Below are 19,429 nucleotides of genomic sequence, written 5' to 3' on the forward strand. Positions count from 1 at the left end.
ACCACTTTCTAAGGCTTCAGCAAAATGTGCTCCAAGTGTGGCTACTAAACCGAGTGTAGTCTTGGAAATATTCCCAAAGCATCCATCTCAGTGACAATTAGGTAAGAAATATGAATTCCTTGTTACCAGTTCAGAGTTCTTCCAGTAACTTTCTACTTAATCTTTGGAACGTGTGCTATTTAAGGAGAGAGAAGCACAAATTTAATTGGGATGGGAACAAATGCATAAGCCCAATATAATTTGACTTTAAGGAACGATCCCAGCATTTAAAATCTATCAGTTTTGCCCTCCACCTCAGTTATTAATAGCATAGGTGTAAAAGCAATCAGCCACTTCTCTTGGGATGACCCAAAGATGCTGGGGTTGTGTGGGGCTCTGGAAGAGTATCTGAGCACCTCCAGGTCAGAACATTGTGTGCAGATGCCCTGCTGAATGCAGCCTGGCTATGAGTTCCCACTCTAAGAATAAACTTTCTAAAAATAAACCTGTGCTCTCCTGGCTTTCTTCTTTCCTTTGTTTTCTTTCTCTCTTTGTTTTCTTTCTCTCTTTGTTTTCTTTCTCTCTTTCCTTCTGCTCACCTATCCAGCAATTTTCTCATCTGCACTTTGTGCAGATCAAATATTCCAAAAATCCTCTCTCCAGCCTTCCAGCACACAAGGAAAACTACAGAACTTTTAAGTTCACTTTCTAAAATCACCAATATGAAAATAAACCACTTTGGAGCCCGGCCTGTGTTTTACATTCATTTACAAAGCCTGTATTCCAGCTTCATAACCATCCGCAGACTGTGTAAGGAGTGAATCCCTGAACTGATTTGAATGAGGAAAATGCAGCTTTTCTATGTCAGAATTACAGCAGGAAGAATTTAGAACTTATTTTTAACTGGAAAACAAATGAAATGGTTCAGAGATGACAGGATACTCACAGGGAGGTGATGGATAACTATCACAAGAGCATGAACTTCAACATCATAAAGCTTTTTCCTCCTTGTCACTTCAAGTCAGATGTTCCTCCATCCCTCAGTCTCCCTAAAAAAAAGAGCAATATTGGCACAAAAGGCATGAGGAATTTGTATGCCTTTAATTTTTCGTACCCCCACCTCCCACTCTTCCTAAAGGGAAGTTCCAAGTCCAAGGGAAAGTTACTAATCCCCCACGTGTTATGACTAAGGGTGTTTGGTTCTTTCTTCTGTCATGGTGAGCAGGGCCAAAATCTTAATCTGTGGCTGAGTGATCATTTTGGGAATCCAGCTGGATCAGCCTCGAGGGAACCTGCTTTCCCCAAGCCATCAGAGCATGGATCTCACTCACAATTATTGAGCTCATTTTGTACTCAGCCTCTCCTGTCCCTCATGCAGAGCAACATCAGTTTAAGTGTTGTCATCCCAGCTTTTCTCTTCCCACAATCCAGCTCTTCCACATCAGCAGGGATGGGGGGAGCCCTCCCCAAATGTATTATTTCATTGAATGTTTCCAACCAGGCTACATTTTTCATGGTCTTTATTTGGATCAATCATGTTAAAAGCTGACGCAGCATTATTTAATCTTTGACAGGTTTATTCACTTACAGAAAATGACAAGACTAGAATTAGATGATCACTTAAGGTATTGAACTTAACTACTACGAGAGCTGCTTTTTCAAGCAGAAAATGTTAATATTCTTGCCTTGTTTTTTCCCTGAGTTCCGGTGGCATGAAAATGGGATTTATTAGAACCTGGAGTAAGTTTGGGGTAAATTATCCTGTTCTTTTCTTCAGTGCAAACAACTGACAGCTGAATATTCAGCACCAAACCGAACTAGGCTGGGTCTGGGAGCACCCTGGGTAATGCACACTCACCCAGAGGAATTTTAAGGACTTGTGCCTGAGGCCAAGTGAGATTGACTGTGCAGTCTGGGTCTGGTCTGGCTTCTGACAGTGCAGGGAGCTGATTTACAGAGCCAGAGCAGCTCCTCTGCAGCTGAGGCTTTCCAAACACAGAGCACGCTGCTCTGAGCTGCCAGAAGGATGGAATTCAACACCAGGCACTCCAAGAGATCATTTCATGGGACAGCCCAGGATGGAATGGAGTTGTCCATGAGCCAGCACTTTGTCCTGGGGCCCAAGGAGGCCAGTGGCATATCCAGGGAAGCACTGGGGGGAGCACTGCCAGCAGCTCAGGGAGTGATCCTGCCCCTCTGCCCAGCCCCGGGGGCACCTCTGGGTGCTGTGTTCAGCTCTGGGCTCCTCCTGGAGTGGGGCCAGTGGAGGCTGCAGAGCTGAGGAAGGGTCTGGAGCATCTCGGTGCCCAGGAAAGGCTGAGGGAGCTTGGGCTGCTCAGCCTGGAGAGGAGCCCCAGCTGAGAGGAGCCCTGAGCCCTGGGTGTCCCTGGGTGCCCCTGGGTGTCCTTGGGTGTCCCTGGGTGTGCAGGGAGGGGCACAGCACGGCCCAGGCTCTGCTCCAGGTCCAGCAGTGGCACCAGAGGAATGGGCAGGGACTGAGCCCAGGAACTGCCCTGCACAGGAGGCAGAATTTCTGCCCTGGGCAGTGCCCAGTCCTGAACAGACTGCCCAGGGAGGGGCTGGAGTCTCCTCAATGGAGATATTCCAGGACCATTGGGACACAATCCTGTGCCCTGTACTGTGGGATGGCCCTGCAGGAGCAGGGAACTGGGACCTGGTGACCCTCCAGGTCCCTTCCAGCCTGATCCATCCTGGGATTCTGTGAAAATCTGCTCCTCTTGATACACTTGCCTGGGTCAGGGGCCCCACTGCAATTATCACTAAATTAATTCCAATTAAATATCTCAGAAATGAAAGAGCAGCTCTGTAGCCCTTGGTCCTGTGCTGTGTTCCCCAGCTGATGAAACACCTAGGAACTGATATTTCCATTGCACCATTCAGTGCCCAAGCAGCACAAACACCCCTGGGAGCCTGGAGCTGGGTTGGGCAACACCAGCAGCTCTCCAGGAATCCATCCCTTCATTTCTAACTGGGCCTGAGCTATTGCTCCCCCAACCTCCTGAAGGAGCACCTCGTGAGGAGCTCTGGTGAGGAGGGGGTTAACAAGCAGCCACACACATTTCCCTCCTCCCTAGCTGAGTTCCCCCCAATCAAACAACAGCCTGTTTTCCAGCATGGATCTCCTCTTCCCACTCAAGAGGTCACAGATTGCCAGCCTTGTTTTAATGAGCTGTGTCCTGCAAATTTCACAGTCACTTCCAGTCTAATAAGGGAACCCACAGGGGTGGTGTTTTCAATTTGCTCCTCTTTCCTGCCGAGTTTGTGCCATACATCACATGGAGCAGCTCACAGCTGGTACGAAGAGAAAGGAATTAGCTTGTATTCCCCACGCAGGGGTTTTATAATTCAATATTTATTAAGATTGGGGTCCTCTCATTTGAAAGGCCAAACAGTTTGTTTTACTATGTGTGGGATAGATTACGTTAATATAGTGAACAAGGGCTTCCAAGAACTAATTTAGTGAGAGTGTTGAAAAGCCCTGCACACGATAGGAATATTATGAACAAGTAAGAATCCTTAATACATTGTCTAGCCAGGCCCTGTGCATACAAATTAAACATAATTGGAAACCCTGTTCCAACCATCAGACTAAGGGCTACTTTACAACTGAAATGACACCTAAATGTCTAATTTTAATTTTAAATTCACTCTATAAAAGCACAGCCTGATTGTTTTCCTCCCTTCAAAAGAAGAATTATGAAAAACAAGCAAATCGAAGCTTTACTTAAATGTATATGAATGAACATAGGTCTCAGCTGACGCTCATTGCAAAGCAGAACTTCTTGAATATTCATTAACTCCTCCAGACATCTGATATTCCCCTGTACACACAGTAGCACAATACTATTGCTCAGTAAATAATACCAGAGTCCCGTGAGAAATTCAGAGATCTGGTTTCTTTTAATCGAAAAGCAATGTGAAATATTCCATCATTTTGGAATATAGACTGTAACAATATTCACATAGAAAACTTTGTGTTTAGAGCCACAGAACTGGAAAAACCCTCTAAGACCATCAAGTCCAACAGCAGCCATCTGGCAGCAACAGCCCAGCACTGCCAAGGCCACCACTAAATGCACCCCAGGTGCCACAGAATGGGAACTCCTCCCTCCACCCCTGCCTTGGGCAGCTGTAGAAGGGCTGGACAATCCTTTCAGTGAAGAAATTGTTCTCAATACCATCTAAATTTCCCACGGCTTGTTCCCTCTCCTCCTGTCCCTGTTCCCTGGGAGCAGATCCCGACCCCCCGGCTGTCCCCTCCTGTCAGGGAGTTGTGCAGAGCCACAAGGTTCCCCCTGAGCCTCCTTTTCTCCAGGCTCAGCCCCTTTCCAGCTCCTTCAGCCCCTCCTGGGGCTCCAGACCCTTCCCAGCTCCGTTCCCTGCCCTGGACACACTCCAGCCCCTCCATGTCCTCCTTGTCCTGAGGGGCCCAGGGCTGGACACAGCGCTGGAGGAGCCCCAGCAGGGCCAGCACGGGGGGACAATCCCTGCTCTGGGCTTGTGGCCGCAGCACCTTGGCCTCTTGCCCACCTGGGCTGGTGTCCAGCTGCTGGGGCAGCACCCCCAGGGCCTTTTCCAGCTTTCCAGCCCCTCTGCCCCAGCCCGGAGCTCCAGGAGGTGTTTGTGACCCCGGCGCTCGGCCTTGGTGACCCTGTTGGCCTCAGCCTCGGATCCCGTGGGTCCAGCCCGCGCTGACCCCGCTGCAGAGCGCCCACCCTGCAGCACAGCCACAGCCACAGCCACAGCCACAGCCACAGCTCGGGGTCCCCCGCGCTGACTGGGGGTGCCCTCCATCCCCTCCCCACGTCCTCCAGACAGACACTGAGCAGGCCTGGTGTCAGGGCTGCGCCTTGGCCAGCACCACCACCGAGCAGCTGCCGGCTGGGTTTAACCCGTTCCCCGCCATCTGCTGGGCCCAGCCTCAGTCGGGTTTTACCGGAGCACACCCGGCCAAGCCACGGGCAGAGGCTTTCCCAGGACAGTGCTCTGGGAAGTGGTGGTAGAGGCTTTACCAAAGTCCAGGCACGAGGACCCACAGCCTGTCCCACCCCTAGCAGTGTGTGTGATATATGTCCTAAAGTTAATTCGTGTTAAATGTTCTAATATGTGATTCGTTCTCTGTAAATGTAATGATAACCATAAGGAGCAAGTTTTATTTCTAATCGAGTATACAACGGGTTAACTGTGACTAAAACAGCACAGGGGGGACACAGGGAATTCTCTGTTGAAGATTACACGGAGGGACACAAGGAAGCTATGCCAGGAATTACACGAAAAGGGACACGAGAAAACTTCTGCTGGGAATCGTTAGAGGAGAACACAAAAGGACGGAAAAGGGAGATGGAGAACCCGGAGGACCGAATGATTACATCAGATCGATATCTTATCCGTCCCCGCCCGACATTAACATCTCTACACCGTCCCCGGACGCAGCAATCATGACATTGTTCTCCGGGCAAATCCATTCACCTCACCAGAACCTAAACATGAATATCTAATGAAGCTGCCTTGGAAGAGGGAGCCTTAGGGTCCAGATTTTCTCTCAGTGAACCAGTGTATAAAAATCAGCAGCCCCAGACCAAAATGTGAACTTGGGGAGTGACAGACTGACAGAGTGTGTTACCGTGTTCACCCGGCGCCGAAACCCCGGGGTTCGACACTGTCCTTTTAATTGTGGCTATCGGAGACTGTTATTTTGTCTCAAAATAAAATTCTAGATTTTGATTTACTGAATTTGGTCCATCGTATTTATTACAGTGTGTGTTGGGTCTCCTTAGGGTTTCTCCATGGCTGTGGGGCTTGGCCACCACTGCTCCTGCCCCTGGCACGAGCCCCCTCTGTTCCCCTGAGGGTCCCTGGGCTGGAATGCAGCCCCTGGAGAGCTCTGCTTTAGAGCCACTCACCCCAGTGCCTGCACTTGAGATTCTCCCTCTCGGCGTTTGGGAGTTTAGCTGCTCTACTGAACAGAACTAAAGGATTTAATTTAGTGAGATTTGGCATTAGCTCATGCTTCTCTGCTGTCCATTAGTGTCAGAACCGAGCTATGGATCCATTCCAATAAATGTTTGTACAAACATGTTTGTATACAAATTCATGCAGGCTGTAAATTCAGCGTGGGGCACTTCTCACTGAAACACACACCATGACTCACCAAAAAGATGGGGAGGATTTCGTCTTTTTGAGGGAAGGATTTTTTAATTAGCCAGTAAAGTTCAGGAGACAACACATCATCCAAGAGTGAACGAAGACTGCTGCTAATTGGTAGGAACTTCTCAAATGAAGGGCAGCTAATGGAAGTATTTTTTTTTTTATCTGTTTTTCACAAATATTCCTGGTTTGGATGTTTTCTGCCCAAACTGTTAGAGTTAATGTGAGTATTCAGTTAAACGAGTAGCAACAAGAAATTCCTCAGCAAAGGATGTGGCAAACATGTTAAGCATGGCTGGAAAACTAGAACGTCTCCATCACACCCAAATCCCACCACAGACTCCTGCTTTCTGCACAAACTGGAATGGAGCCAGCCACTCAAGAACTGGGAGGTGCAGGGGGCTTTGCAGTGATCAGTGCTCACCTTCTGGTGTGTACAAGAGGCTGACCCACACTTAGATCCTTGCAGGTCAGCAGTGAGGCTCATGTCCATGTACCCACTTTACAGCTCCCTTGAGCTCAGGGAGACATTATTAACCTTAAACCCAGGTTTAATCTTCCATGTCCTGCTGGAAAATCTCAGAATGTCAAGGAAAAAATTCTCCCAAGTGATTCTGGAATTACTTTCTATGGCCTGGAGAGAAGGAGAAGAACACAGTGTGGAAAACAAAGAAAACGAGCTTTACCTGACACCACAGTTAATAAAAATTAAATGTCAGACGGGACAAGAAAAAGTGATGTGGTAACATACAGAGGACAGGATCCATGAGAGACTCTGAGTAATGAAAAGGTCAGGGGAGCCTATAAATAAAGCCTGAGGCATGTGAGGTCTGGGGAGGCAGGGAGCTCGTCAGGGAATACAGAAACTCAGGAAATTAATGGATATTTTACCCACCTCTGCCGGGCTACCTCGTGCAGGTATGTCCCAAATCCCACTGGGGATTTAGTTTGTAGAACCCCCACCTTCTGAATGGAAAATCCTGAAGGCCTGCAGGTTTTGCAGCTGGGAAATGTCCCAGGTTTGCATAGTTACATGGTCTGAGTTCCCAGGGCTTTCCTCCCCCACTGCCTCTCCAATTCAGTCTCCTCTATATGGACAGAGTTTTTCCTGGTTCTTATCCCCAGCATCCATGCCCGTGCTGATGAAGCACAGTCAGAGAGAGATGTCCCACCCTGCACTCAAGGATGTCCTGTGCCAGTGCCCCACTCCGCTGTTGTACAAACCTGGATTAAGGAACAGATCCAGCCTCAATTAAATTGCAGCCGTAAAGCCCCAGCTCTAAAATTTAACCCAGTTAAAATTCGGGACATGCTCGTGGGTCTTTTTGAGCTGGAGCCTAAAGAGATCCCACAAAGCCACATGTGTGAGTGCTGAATAGTGCAGGGTCAGTGGGAGCCAGGGACAAATCCAGGGCTTGGGGTCAGCCCCCAGTCCTGGTGCCTTCCCCACTGTGTGGAGCAAGGGGCAGCTCTGTGCTGGGCTGGCTGCTCAGGGACACCGGCCAGGAACCAGATCCTCACTGGGCTCAGGGGATGAATTTTGGATGTGTAATGCAGGAGAAGCTGCAGAGGGGCTGAATTTTGGATGTGTAGTGCAGGAGGAGCTGCACATATGCTGAATTTCGGATGTGTAATGCAGGGGGAGCTGCAGAGGTGCTGAATTTCGGATGTGTAATGCAGGGGGAGCTGCACAGGCGCTGAATTTCGGATGTGTAATGCAGGAGGAGCTGCACACATGCTGAATTTCGGATGTGTAATGCAGGAGGAGCTGCACAGGGGCTGAATTTCGTATGTGTAATGCAGGGGGAGCTGCAGAGGTGCTGAATTTTGGATGTGTAATGCAGGGGGAGCTGCACAGGTGATGAATTTCGGATGTGTAATGCAGGAGGAGCTGCAGAGGGGCTGAATTTCAGATGTGTAATGCAGGGGGAGCTGCACAGGTGATGAATTTCGGATGTGTAATGCAGGAGGAGCTGCACAGGTGCTGAATTTCAGATGTGTAATGCAGGAGGAGCTGCAGAGGGGCTGAATTTCAGATGTGTAATGCAGGGGGAGCTGCACAGGTGATGAATTTCGGATGTGTAATGCAGGAGGAGCTGCACAGGTGCTGAATTTCAGATGTGTAATGCAGGAGGAGCTGCAGAGGTGCTGAATTTCGGATGTGTAATGCAGGGGGAGCTGCAGAGGTGCTGAATTTCGGATGTGTAATGCAGGGGGAGCTGCACAGGTGCTGAATTTCGGATGTGTAATGCAGGGGGAGCTGCACAGGTGCTGAATTTCGGATGTGTAATGCAGGAGGAGCTGCACAGGTGCTGAATTTCGGATGTGTAATGCAGGGGGAGCTGCACAGGTGCTGAATTTCAGATGTGTAATGCAGGAGGAGCTGCACAGGTGCTGAATTTCGGATGTGTAATGCAGGGGGAGCTGCACAGGTGCTGAATTTCAGATGTGTAATGCAGGAGGAGCTGCACAGGTGCTGAATTTCGGATGTGTAATGCAGGGGGAGCAGCACAGGTGCTGAATTTCAGATGTGTAATGCAGGAGGAGCTGCACAGGTGCTGAATTTCGGATGTGTAATGCAGGGGGAGCATCACAGGTGCTGAATTTCAGATGTGTAATGCAGGAGGAGCTGCACAGGTGCTGAATTTCGGATGTGTAATGCAGGAGGAGCTGCACAGGGGCTGAATTTCGGATGTGTAATGCAGGGGGAGCTGCACAGGTGCTGAATTTCAGATGTGTAATGCAGGAGGAGCTGCACAGGTGCTGAATTTCAGATGTGTAATGCAGGAGGAGCTGCCCAGCTCAGGCTCTGCAGACATAACCCCGGGAGCTGAGCTCTCCCGGCAGCAGATGGCGAGAGCAACAGGGTGAGCGAAGTGCAGGGCAGTGAACAGCCCTGATCCAATAAAACCTGACATGCTGAAATTCAGCGTGGAAGAACGCCTCCTCTCCGCTCTTGGAAGCCCTGTCCCAGCAGCCCCACGAGATCGAGGTCCCGGCCCTGCTCCCTCCCTGTTTCCAAGTGCTCTTTCTGCCCTTTATCTGCTTTGGCAGCGCGGAGAGGCTCTGCCAGGGAAGGACAAACCCCTCCTGGGCTCCCTGCAAGGGTCCAGCAGGCCAAGGCTGTCTCTGCCTGCACCTGGCACTGCCTCCCTTCCGTCTATTCTGGGAGCAGGGAAGCAGCTGAGCCCTGCTCTGAACGGGAGGCAGATGGGGCACGGACTCAGCGTGGTTTGTTTGGCTCATTTGTTTGGCACGAAAAGGACGGACACGCAATGGAACAGCCCGGAACGCACACAGGGGTGGGCACCCAGCAGCTTTCACCATCATTAATTTTCCTGATACTGTGAGTTTTTCTCCTCATCCAGTGATAAATCTGCAGCAATGAGGAGGGTTGGAGCTGTCGGCCTGATTCTCCTCAGGTGCTCTTAGTTCCTGCAGTGCATTTCTTGCACTTTTGGGCGGTGGGAACTGTTGTGTCCCTGCTCAGCGAGCTGCACACCAGGGCATGTGGCACTTCTGAGTATTGGGGTGACAAAAGTGGAGTTGTGGAAGCATTTGCCCCTCTTTGGGACAGAAATATGTTTTTTATTAACCTTGGGCTTTATCTGCATTTAGTTTTCGTCTCTGAATTGCACAGGATATGAGGACCTGAGTAAAATTAAGAGAGAACATATTTTAAGATTGGTATTTTTTGACATCCATCCCCAAAACATTCATAAACCAGGACAGTGAATTCAGTGGTTCTCAGCCTAACCCATAGCAGCTGTTTGTACACACAATAAAAACTCAATTTCTTTCAATCTGATGAAATCCCATAAAGGAAAATATAATGAAAGATGGATCAAAAATATGATGCATTTGCACTCCTAAAATGCAGGCTAGTCTTGCTGAATTTGCACATTGTAGCTGCAAAAGGCATGAAATCCTCAAAATATTCCTGCAGTGGTCTTATGCTGAATGAAGGGCTTTATGAATATTTCAATTACAAGATGAAGCTTGAAAGGATAGAGTTGTTTCAATTTTGAATCACCCTTCCTTAAATAACTTGCCCTATTTGGTAGGAAACGAGACTCGTTTAAATCTGACACAAACTGGGTGAGGATGGAGTTTCCTGAGCTGGAACCCCCTCGATGCCCCCTCTTCGCTGCTTGGAACAGAGCAGCCACGGAGCTCTTGTCACCCCTGGGGCAAACGAGCCTTGTTTGATGGCTCAAGGCCTCCCCTCCTCCTCACCCGCTGTTATTTACAGGATTTGTTAAATGAAAGGCTCAGCTCTTTGCTGTGCAGTGCTACACCTGCCCCTCTTTGCATCAGGAGGTCATCCTGTCCTTCTGGGATTTGAGAGGCACTCTGAAAGCAGCAAATCCCACGGTGCTGCATCATCAGCTTGTTTCTATTCCCAGGTACAGAGAGGACCCTGATTTCCTCCTCTGTCCTGCTCAGAGATGTACTGTGATGCAAATACTTGTGAGTTAAAGCAGAGCTTTACAACTGCTTCATGTCCTAGGTGTGATATCACTAACCCAACCGAAATACAGCTCTGATTTTGAGGAGTTACTCCTGGTTTCACTGGAGTTAATGAAACCAGGCTGGCTTTCTTTTTCATTCATTCTTTCACATCACCCTACTGAACCAGAGTCTGTATTTGCCCACACCTTCATCTCTCGCTAAGCTGGAGCAGCTCTAGAATTGCATTCACCCCAACACGTGAGGCACAGATTTTAGTGGAACTTTAGATTTCACCTTCTTGGGAAAGCAGTTACGTGTTTGTGCTGCCTGTGCTGCTAAGCAGGACAGCTCAGTCCTGTAAGGAGAATAACAAACTTCCTTCAGCAAAGCTGCAGAATTAGGTTTTACTTTTGAGCAGAAATTATCCATCCGTGCCAGCTGTTCAGCTTGGGCACCCCACTGTGCATTTTCTAACGCACGACTGTCTCAAAGTGTGATTTTCCTCTCCGTTCCCTAAAGCAGGACTTAAGAACCAAGTTGTGGTCTGATAGTTGTTGGCAAAGCTGAGGAACCCACTGGGCTTCCCTGGAACCTTTCCCCATTTCCCTGAGAGAGAATGATCACCCAAAATGAAATAAGAATTCAGCCCCGACTTCCTCATGGAATAAAATGCCAGCATCTGGATTCTGCTGCTCCTTACAGCCACCAAAGAGACCAAACACCTCTGGAAATGAAGCCCTGAGCAGTGTGACTCCAAACAGACCCTCAGGAGCTCAGCACAGCTTCCCTGACCTTTGAATGGAACCACTTTGCTGAAATCTTGCCTGGTTTCCCTGTACCTTAATTAAGCATCTTCTCCGTCATCCACCACACTGCTGCTTAACACATCCTGGCAAGCAGCCCCTCATCTATTGCAGGAGATATGGCTGGCAGCAAGCAGAGCTCATCACTGGGTATTAATTACTTGAGCATAAATAACGTTCCCTCTTCTCTCAGGTCCGTGATCCACCCTTTCTGATGGAAATATAGTCATAGTAACAAGAGAGAGAAAACAATGAGGCGGTAAATTTAAGCCTAAAATGAGTGATGAGTCTCGCAATGAGTGAAAATTAAAGCCAGGATAATTAAAATGAAAAATAAAGGTACATTTCTAAGAGGGATATTGATTAACCCCTGCCCAGAACCATCTGCCAAGGCGAGGGCTGGGTTTTTCCACTTTATCTTCAGATCGGTCTAAGAAATTAACTCCAGTCAAAATGAAAACTCTTAATATGCATAAACATGAGAATTCATACAGGAGAAAGAAGCACCCAAGGCCCAGAGACCAGCTTGGCCCTCCAGGAGCACCAGTGGCACTGCCCAAGGACAGAACAGCTGGGTCTCAGAAAGCAACTGATAAAATAAAACCACGAGGTGTGCAGGGCTCCCTGCCAGTGTATTCCCAAAGCCTCCCACAAAACCCAGCTGAGCACAAAGCCTCTGCTGTGCTGCCCCTTCCTGCTCCATTGCCCCCTCAGTTCTCCTCTTAGAGAGGTGTTCCCCAGCCTGCCTGCACAGGGACGGAAATAAAGCACAGGAAATGCAGCTTTTGGCTGCTCCAGGGTTCTCCTGGATGGTTGCAGGGCAGGAGCACACCCTGGAATCCAGCTCCTGCCCTGCTCTGCCCTGCCGAGGATGTTTGTGCTGTGCCATCCAGGGTTCTCATGGATGGTTGCAGGGCAGGAGCACACCCTGGAATCCAGCTCCTGCCCTGCTCTGCCCTGCCGAGGATGTTTGTGCTGTGCCATGTGTGGTTCTCATGGATGGTTGCAGGAGCACACCCTGGAATCCGGCTCCTGCCCTGCTCTGCCCTGCCGAGGATGTTTGTGCTGTGCCATGTGTGGTTCTCATGGATGGTTGCAGGAGCACACCCTGGAATCCAGCTCCTGCCCTGCTCTGCCCGGCCGAGGATGTTTGTGCTGTGCCATGTGTGGTTCTCATGGATGGTTGCAGGAGCACATCCTGGAATCCAGCTCCTGCCCTGCTCTGCCCTGCCGAGGATCTTTGTGCTGTGCCATCCAGGGTTCTCATGGATGGCTGCAGGAGCTCACCCTGGAATCCAGCTCCTGCCCTGCTCTGCCCTGCCGAGGATGTTTGTGCTGTGCCATGTGTGGTCTGGCTCCGTGCTGTTGGGAAATCCTCCGAAGGTGCAGCTTTGCCTGCTGGGGACACAATGTGCACATTTGTGTGTGTACAGAGGCACCTGGGCTCATGTTTAATAAGCCAGCCCTCAGGTGCTGTGTTAAAATGCAGGATTCAGGTGGAAATGTTTGCACACACAACGCTGGCGGCTTCTGAGAGCCCCTGTTATGCATAAGTGGCTCCTACATGGATTGTGGATGAATTCTGCTGTGAATTTGGCTTATCAGGGACACATTCATAAAGCAGATGTTTTCCATGTTTTGAATATGTATTTTTAGCTTGTTTACTGGGTCCATTATAGAAATGGTTATTCATGGGTGAATAGCATGCTTACAGGTTATAAATGTTTCTTGAGGAGTATTAGTTACCATTTTTTAAAGTACACTGATGAGTGTAGAATTTATATTTAAATGGGTGGATATATGGGTGTGAGTTATTTCAACTCCCATAAGAGATTTGTATTTAAATGTTCATTACAGCAAAGAGTGGATCTTTTATGCTTCTATTCCCATAGTTTATTGTCCTGCATCCTGGTGAACAGCAGGGAAATGGATCCAGTTGTCAGAGATGACAATTCTGGAAGAGGTGCTCTCCCTCACTTTCAGGAAAGCTCGATACACTCACTAAATTAAAATTATTTCAGGAAAATGTCAACCCTGGTGCCTGCCTGACAGGCTTCAGGAAGGGTCCCCTAACCCCCAGAAGTGGTGGCCAGGCTGCACAAATTGAAATATGGTTTGAAAATACAGGAAACACAGGGTGCCCCCATCCCTGGGGGATTCTCTGCCCTGGATCTGCTCAGCTCAGTGAGGAATGCAGGAGGATGTTCCTCCCATCCCCCAGAACCAGGGAAGTTCCTGGGCTCAGCTCATGCAGGCACAGTTAGAAGCCTCAATTCAGGAACTCACTGGGGCATATTTGCAGATCCCAAACACAGAACAAGCCTTGTACTACCCCCCACGCCCTGGGATGGATTTGCACAACCCACTCTGCAGCAGATATCCAGCCAGCAAAAACCCAAATTCCTTACATGAGGATATGTGCATTCCGAGACTCAGCAGTCTTAGGAAGGAGCAGTTTTGTGCAATGAAATCTTGAGGGCAATGAGCAGACTGAAGAGCTTTTGGGATATTTGCAGATATTCGATGTCACCCTGGTTTTTCTGAGTTTTTTAAGGCCTTTTTGAATTTCATAAATGGAGTCAGATCTTTTAGTTACTGTAGAATATTAGAGCAGTTTTCTACCTTTTCCCACAGATGTAATATAAACAAATCCTTTGTTTTTCATTCTCTGTCCTTTGTTTGCATATTTCTAACCTGAAAACAATTGTAACTGACAATTGGTCTGGCCACTGAGGCTGAGGGGTGGAAACCCCAAAAAGCCAATCTTTGGCCAGACCCACAAATGTATAAAAAGTAAGAAATAAACAAAGGGGCTCTCTTCTCTCCGCTCTCTCAGCTGGGAGCTGGTTCGGAAGGACCTCTGCCTTGAGAAAATCTCTTGTCTGCACGTGACTGCTTTGTGTGTCTCAGTGACAATTCCTTATCTCTGGAAGGCAAGAGCCAGGAAAGAGAAAGGAGCAGAGGGATACCAGAGGCATTTTCTGTCTCTGGCCTGACAGGAGGGACCCACCAAACCTCTCTCATGTTCAGCTGAGCTGGACAAGGGCAGAGCTTACAGAACATCCCTCCGAAGGGTCAAACTGCCTCTGACTTGCACTGACCCATTGCAGTTTTACTTCCCATTTCCATCTCCTGCATTGGGAGATCACCTCAGCTACAGAGGAAAATCTGACTCCCAGTTTTGATTTTTGACACATAATTAACTTGCAGAGGTTGTGTGAGAAGGTCTGAGAAAACGAACAAGCCATTCTAAGGATCTCATTTTTCTCTCTGTTTTCCTCTCTCTGTTCCTCTGAGGCTCAGGATAGAAAAAGAAGAACCTGAGCAGAAAACCAAAAATGAGACCTCTGGAAAAGTTCTGCCCACTCTGAGGCTGCAAGATGCTTTCTAGAACTGATGAGCGTTCCCAGTGAAGCTCCTTCCCTTGAAATGTGCTGTATAACTGAGAGGTAATTCCTGTACCCTGGAGGCCAAGCTGGCTGCTGGCTCCTAACATGGTTTAAGTACAACCCGGCTGTGTCATGGTCATTTTCCTGTGCCCTCAGGAAAAAAACACAGATTTCTCTCTTACCTACGTTATAAGATTACATCTTGAAGTAAATGGTATCTCTGACCCCTACAGATTGTATTCTCCTACTTGTTTCTATGTCAATAGGACCACTGCTTTCTAGTTCCAGCTTATCTTGTCTTTGTATTAAAATCAAGATGCAAAACTGTATTTCACATCCTGAGCGTGCAGCTCGGTCCAGACAATGTACATTTATTCCTCAGATAAAGATACAGTCCTTTCTCTATGGAATATAGCTCTTGCATATTATGTATTTATCGTTTTATTTTATTAAAGAAGAAATTCTACAGGTAGCCTGCTTCTCCCACCAAAGTTTGAGGAGCAAGGGAAGAGATTTTCCCCAACAAGGTCATTTTTTTTTCCTGTGTTGTTGAAATTTGTGGAAATCTTTTATCTCACAGGCTGCTTTTCTTCATTCCTTCTCTGGATAAGACAATCCTCTTTGGGAAATGTTTTTCTGCCTCTTTCTAAAGACCAAAATTGTTGGCTTCAGTTATGTCAGCGTGTTCCCATTAGCTGCGGGAGCATCAGCACCTCAACCTTTATTTTAAATATGTGCTTTGCAAAAGAGCAGCAAAGTTTGCAAACTGCCACTTACCCAGTCTCCCTACTCCAGAGCCTCTGAAATTCCAGAACAATGAACTACATCCTTTGTTTTAAATCATCAATTGGACCTGCAGCTGGGACATTCAGGCCAGAAAAAAGCCTTCACTGGGGCAAAATGTAAACTCTCTGACCATGGGTAGCCTATGAAATGTGTCAGAGTTTCCATGAAAAGAGTACACAAAACACTGGAGAAGACAAAACATTGGATAAACCTGTTAAAGGTCTGCAGGGAAAGGTGCCCAGCTCGTATCAGACATTTTGCAGGAAATAACTCCCAGTGGCTGTGTGATCCTGGAAGAAAATGCTAAAATTCCTCTGCAAAATTCATGAAGGCAAAACACTTCACTACATAGAAGAGAGGGTTTTATTTTTTCCTTTTCTTTTAATTCAGCTGGAACAATGTCTACAATACATTGACTCACAAATTAAGTGAAGGTATGAAATCACATTCTTCATACTGAGATGGGACATTCTGGACTGGTTAAACACCCTCGCAAGAGGGGCAGAGTTCTGCACGTCCAACGAACACCTTTTGAAACAACCAGCGGCAGGAATTTCGGTTTTAACAGTGATGAGAAGAGTGGGCCTCGTCCATGGAGATCAAGACGCTTTGCAGAGGAGGGCAAAGCAAAAGGGAGGGAAACTGAGGCACGGTGCAGTGCAGTGATTCCCAGGATGAGCAGCAGGCAGCCGAGCTGGACACGAATCCCAGCTCCAGTCAGTTCCTGGATGGTCAATCCAGTGTCCCAGGAGGGTGCGTGGGTGTCTGTGCTCCAGCGGCTCCAGGGTTATACAGGCGCCTCTTCCTTCCCCTCTCCCGCTGTCCCGTTGGCTTCGCTCTGTTCTGCCGGCTCCCTGCCTTCCTCCTCCTCCTCCTCCTCCTCCTCCTCGTCCCTGGCTGTCTCTGTGTCCCGGCCCAGGATGGGCAGGTGGCCCAGGAGCTGCCCTTCCCGGCGGGACTGGGCCAGCTCCTTGGCACAGCACACGGGCGTGTGGGTCTCGTAGGTGCTGTGGAAGCTGTTATAGTCCACCTCGTAAAAATCCTTCTCCAGGGTGAGCACGGGGGTGAAGCGGTGTCCCCACAGCACCTCGGTGTCCATGTAGGAGCTGCGAGCCTGGCATGTCATCCCTGGGTGGAAAGAGAGGGGTGTTAGAGGCAAAGCTTCCTTATGTGCTCACCCAACCACGCCTGGCACTTAAAAGCACTTTGGTGTCATTTCCGTGCCTGATTGCTCTGGGACACAGAAAAGTCTTGGCTTAACAAGCCTCACAAAAGCCTCTCTCGTGAACAAGCTGAGCACCCAAAGGGAGAGGGATGCATTCATCTCCTCATCTTCCACCTCCTTGTGCGCAGGGGTTTGCAGACTGGGACCTCTAAGCAGCTTCTCCCTGCCTCTCCCTGCTCTGCTGAGGTGTTGTGTGGTTGATGTTACTGTTCTGGTTGCCTTTTCTCTGCTGAGGTCAGGATTAAGACACGGGAAACGCAGATGTCGAGTTCGGACTTGGCTGTTTGTTACATCCTATCTATTTACAGTATTTACAGACCCCTGAGCTGTGAGCTCTTACTAGCAAGCTAGAGAAACGAGGTAAAATGGAATTCTTCTCTATCTCTGCTAGGTCTTTTCAAGGACAGCCTGTCCAATTATGAGGTGCCACCTAAATTATTTTTGTTTTAAACCCAATAACTAACTACTTGAAGTCTGCAATGCAGGCTCTATTAACCAATTACAGAACACTTCCCAAACCCATGAAGAAGAAGGAAGAAGGTGGTGAAGAAGAAGGACTTGACAACGCCCAAAGTCCTCCATCTTGGCTCATATGTATTACTCCATCCTAAAATCCTAAAATCCAAGTTTCCAGAATTCCAACAGTTAACACCAACAGCTCCTGGTGGATCCTGCAAGTGCTGCCCCAGTCCTGACCCACACAGCCCAGAGCACAGGGAAGCCACTGCCGTGCCCTCCTCTGGGGCTGGCCCCATCTCTCCTCCCCTGCAGCAGTGCCCCAATTCCCACTGCACACAGCTGCACACAGCTGCACACAGCTGGATGCTCACCCGAAAGGTGAGATGATCCCAACCAAGCTAGTTTTTAAATTTCCTAGGGGGGTTCCAGGCCTTGTACTCATGGATTGTGGATTGAACAGTGGCTCACAGGGAACTGATACTGGTCAAGCTGCCTCTCAGCCCCATGGACCAGAGCTTATTTACTTTGGAAAAGTTTAAAGAGAAGCTTTGCAGAGGAGGGATAAACACACCTGTGAGCAAATCCTCTTGGAATCACTTTGCAGTGTCAAGGCTGTCTTCTCTTCCAAACATTTGTCTTCTCTTTGTCCTAATTATCTTTTGATTTTGGAATTAATTTCCAGTGAAATGCTAACCTCACAAAGTCCTCCGACTGTTCTCTCACAGAGGGTGAGGGATATGCCTGACTGGAATACATTCAGAACGTGCACTTGATCCAGTTTCTGGCCAATATTTTCAAGTCTAATTCCTGAAGCCCAGAGCACAGGGACAGAAATCTAAAGCAATGCATAGGGGGAAAAAAATCTCAGTGTCAGATGCTTCAGGAAAGAGAATATCACATGTTCTCACTCTGTGAGCTCGTAAGTGACTGAAATCTCAGAGCAATCAGAAAACACCTTTCCTTAAAAAAAAAAAAAAAAAACACAAAAAACCAAAACAACCCACCTTTGTGAGAAGAGGGATATTTTGTTCTTATAATTGCTACAGACCATTAAAAGACACCCACACAGGCAAGTGCTCTGCAAAGCTGAAAGTCTCTTACTGCTTTCCATGGTTTAAAGCTACCAGGCCAGGAGTATTTTGTTCCTTGAAAGGGGAAGAGACAGTGACACACGCAGTGCTGTGACATCTGCAGTTCTGTAGCACAGGCTGAAAACCCAATCTTTCCCCTCAAGAAGATCTGCAGGAGTGTTTGCTTCTGGGCAGGAACAACAAGTACAGTGTTAGTCACAGTGTTCCAGCGTGCCTGCTTCCTGGGCTGGAAGGAACAGGGAAGTGCAGGGGCTGCGTGAAAAACGCAGCCAGGGAATTAAAAACCACCCCAAGTGTTGCTGCCTTAAGGAGAAGCTCCGTGGAAGTTCAGCGTCTTTTCAGGAAACTCTCAGCTTTTGCTTTAAAGAACAGGGTGAGGCCACTCCTGACTTTGGTGGCTCTACAATGTGCAGCATCACCAGCCCTGGAGGTAAAGAGGGTCAGCTCTCCTGCCCCGTGCCAGCTCCACGCTTCCTGGGAGCCCAAGGAGCCCTGCTGATTTCCCAGTCCTGGTACAGGTTTTCCCAGTGGAGCTGTGTCACTGGCTCTGACCCTACACTGACCTCCCTGGGTAAGGGCTTTTATCCCTGTTGTTTGGGGGTCAGGGCTGCAGGGCTAAGCCCACTTCCTGCTGCTGCCGCATGCCAGGAGGTTGGAAATCAGCAGCTGCCTAAAACGAATCAGTCCTTTTCCCTTTGCACAGAGCTGGTTTGGCACCAGAAATCCCTCCAAGTGCCTCCTCCAGTGCCAGCAAGGAGAGCAGGAGGGGAGATCCTGCAGGCTCCAGGACTGGTCCTGTGATTGAACCAGGTGATTCTTATCCTGGGTTTCCAAGTGCTGCATCAAGGGACCATGAAGGAGTCCCCAGGGCAAAGATGAGGCGTCCTTCTGAAATGTGGGGGCCTGGGGCTCTCTAAGGGAACTCCTGCCTTGTGATCTGGGCCTGAAATAGCTCCTTCCCTGGGGGAGCACCTGAGTGAACCTGAGCTCCTGAACACGGTCCTAGTCCAGCTCTAAGTGCTCAATTAGGGCAGGAACAATGGAAAGCTTTCAGCAACCAAACACTGCTGCTGCCAG

The 19,429-nt window shown here is 48.6% G+C and overlaps 1 protein-coding gene across 2 annotated transcripts in view; it reads right to left on the reverse strand.

Moving 5' to 3' along the window:
* Window positions 1–937: 937 nt before the first annotated feature.
* Window positions 938–19,429, reverse strand: part of KCNJ5 (potassium inwardly rectifying channel subfamily J member 5) — a 35,239-nt gene continuing 16,747 nt past the window's right edge. Inside the window, exon 3 of one of the 2 annotated variants that reach the window (XM_040085217.2) lies at window positions 938–1,028. In XM_040085217.2, coding sequence (XP_039941151.1) covers window positions 991–1,028 — 38 coding nt within the window. In that variant the 3' untranslated portion in view covers window positions 938–990. Of the gene's footprint in view, window positions 1,029–15,936; window positions 16,706–19,429 lie in introns of those variants that run through there. The other variant, XM_040085216.2, reaches the window with a different exon arrangement.

The sequence above is a fragment of the Hirundo rustica genome, chromosome 23 (assembly GCF_015227805.2).
Source record: "Hirundo rustica isolate bHirRus1 chromosome 23, bHirRus1.pri.v3, whole genome shotgun sequence".
Taxonomy (NCBI): Eukaryota; Metazoa; Chordata; class Aves; order Passeriformes; family Hirundinidae; genus Hirundo; species Hirundo rustica.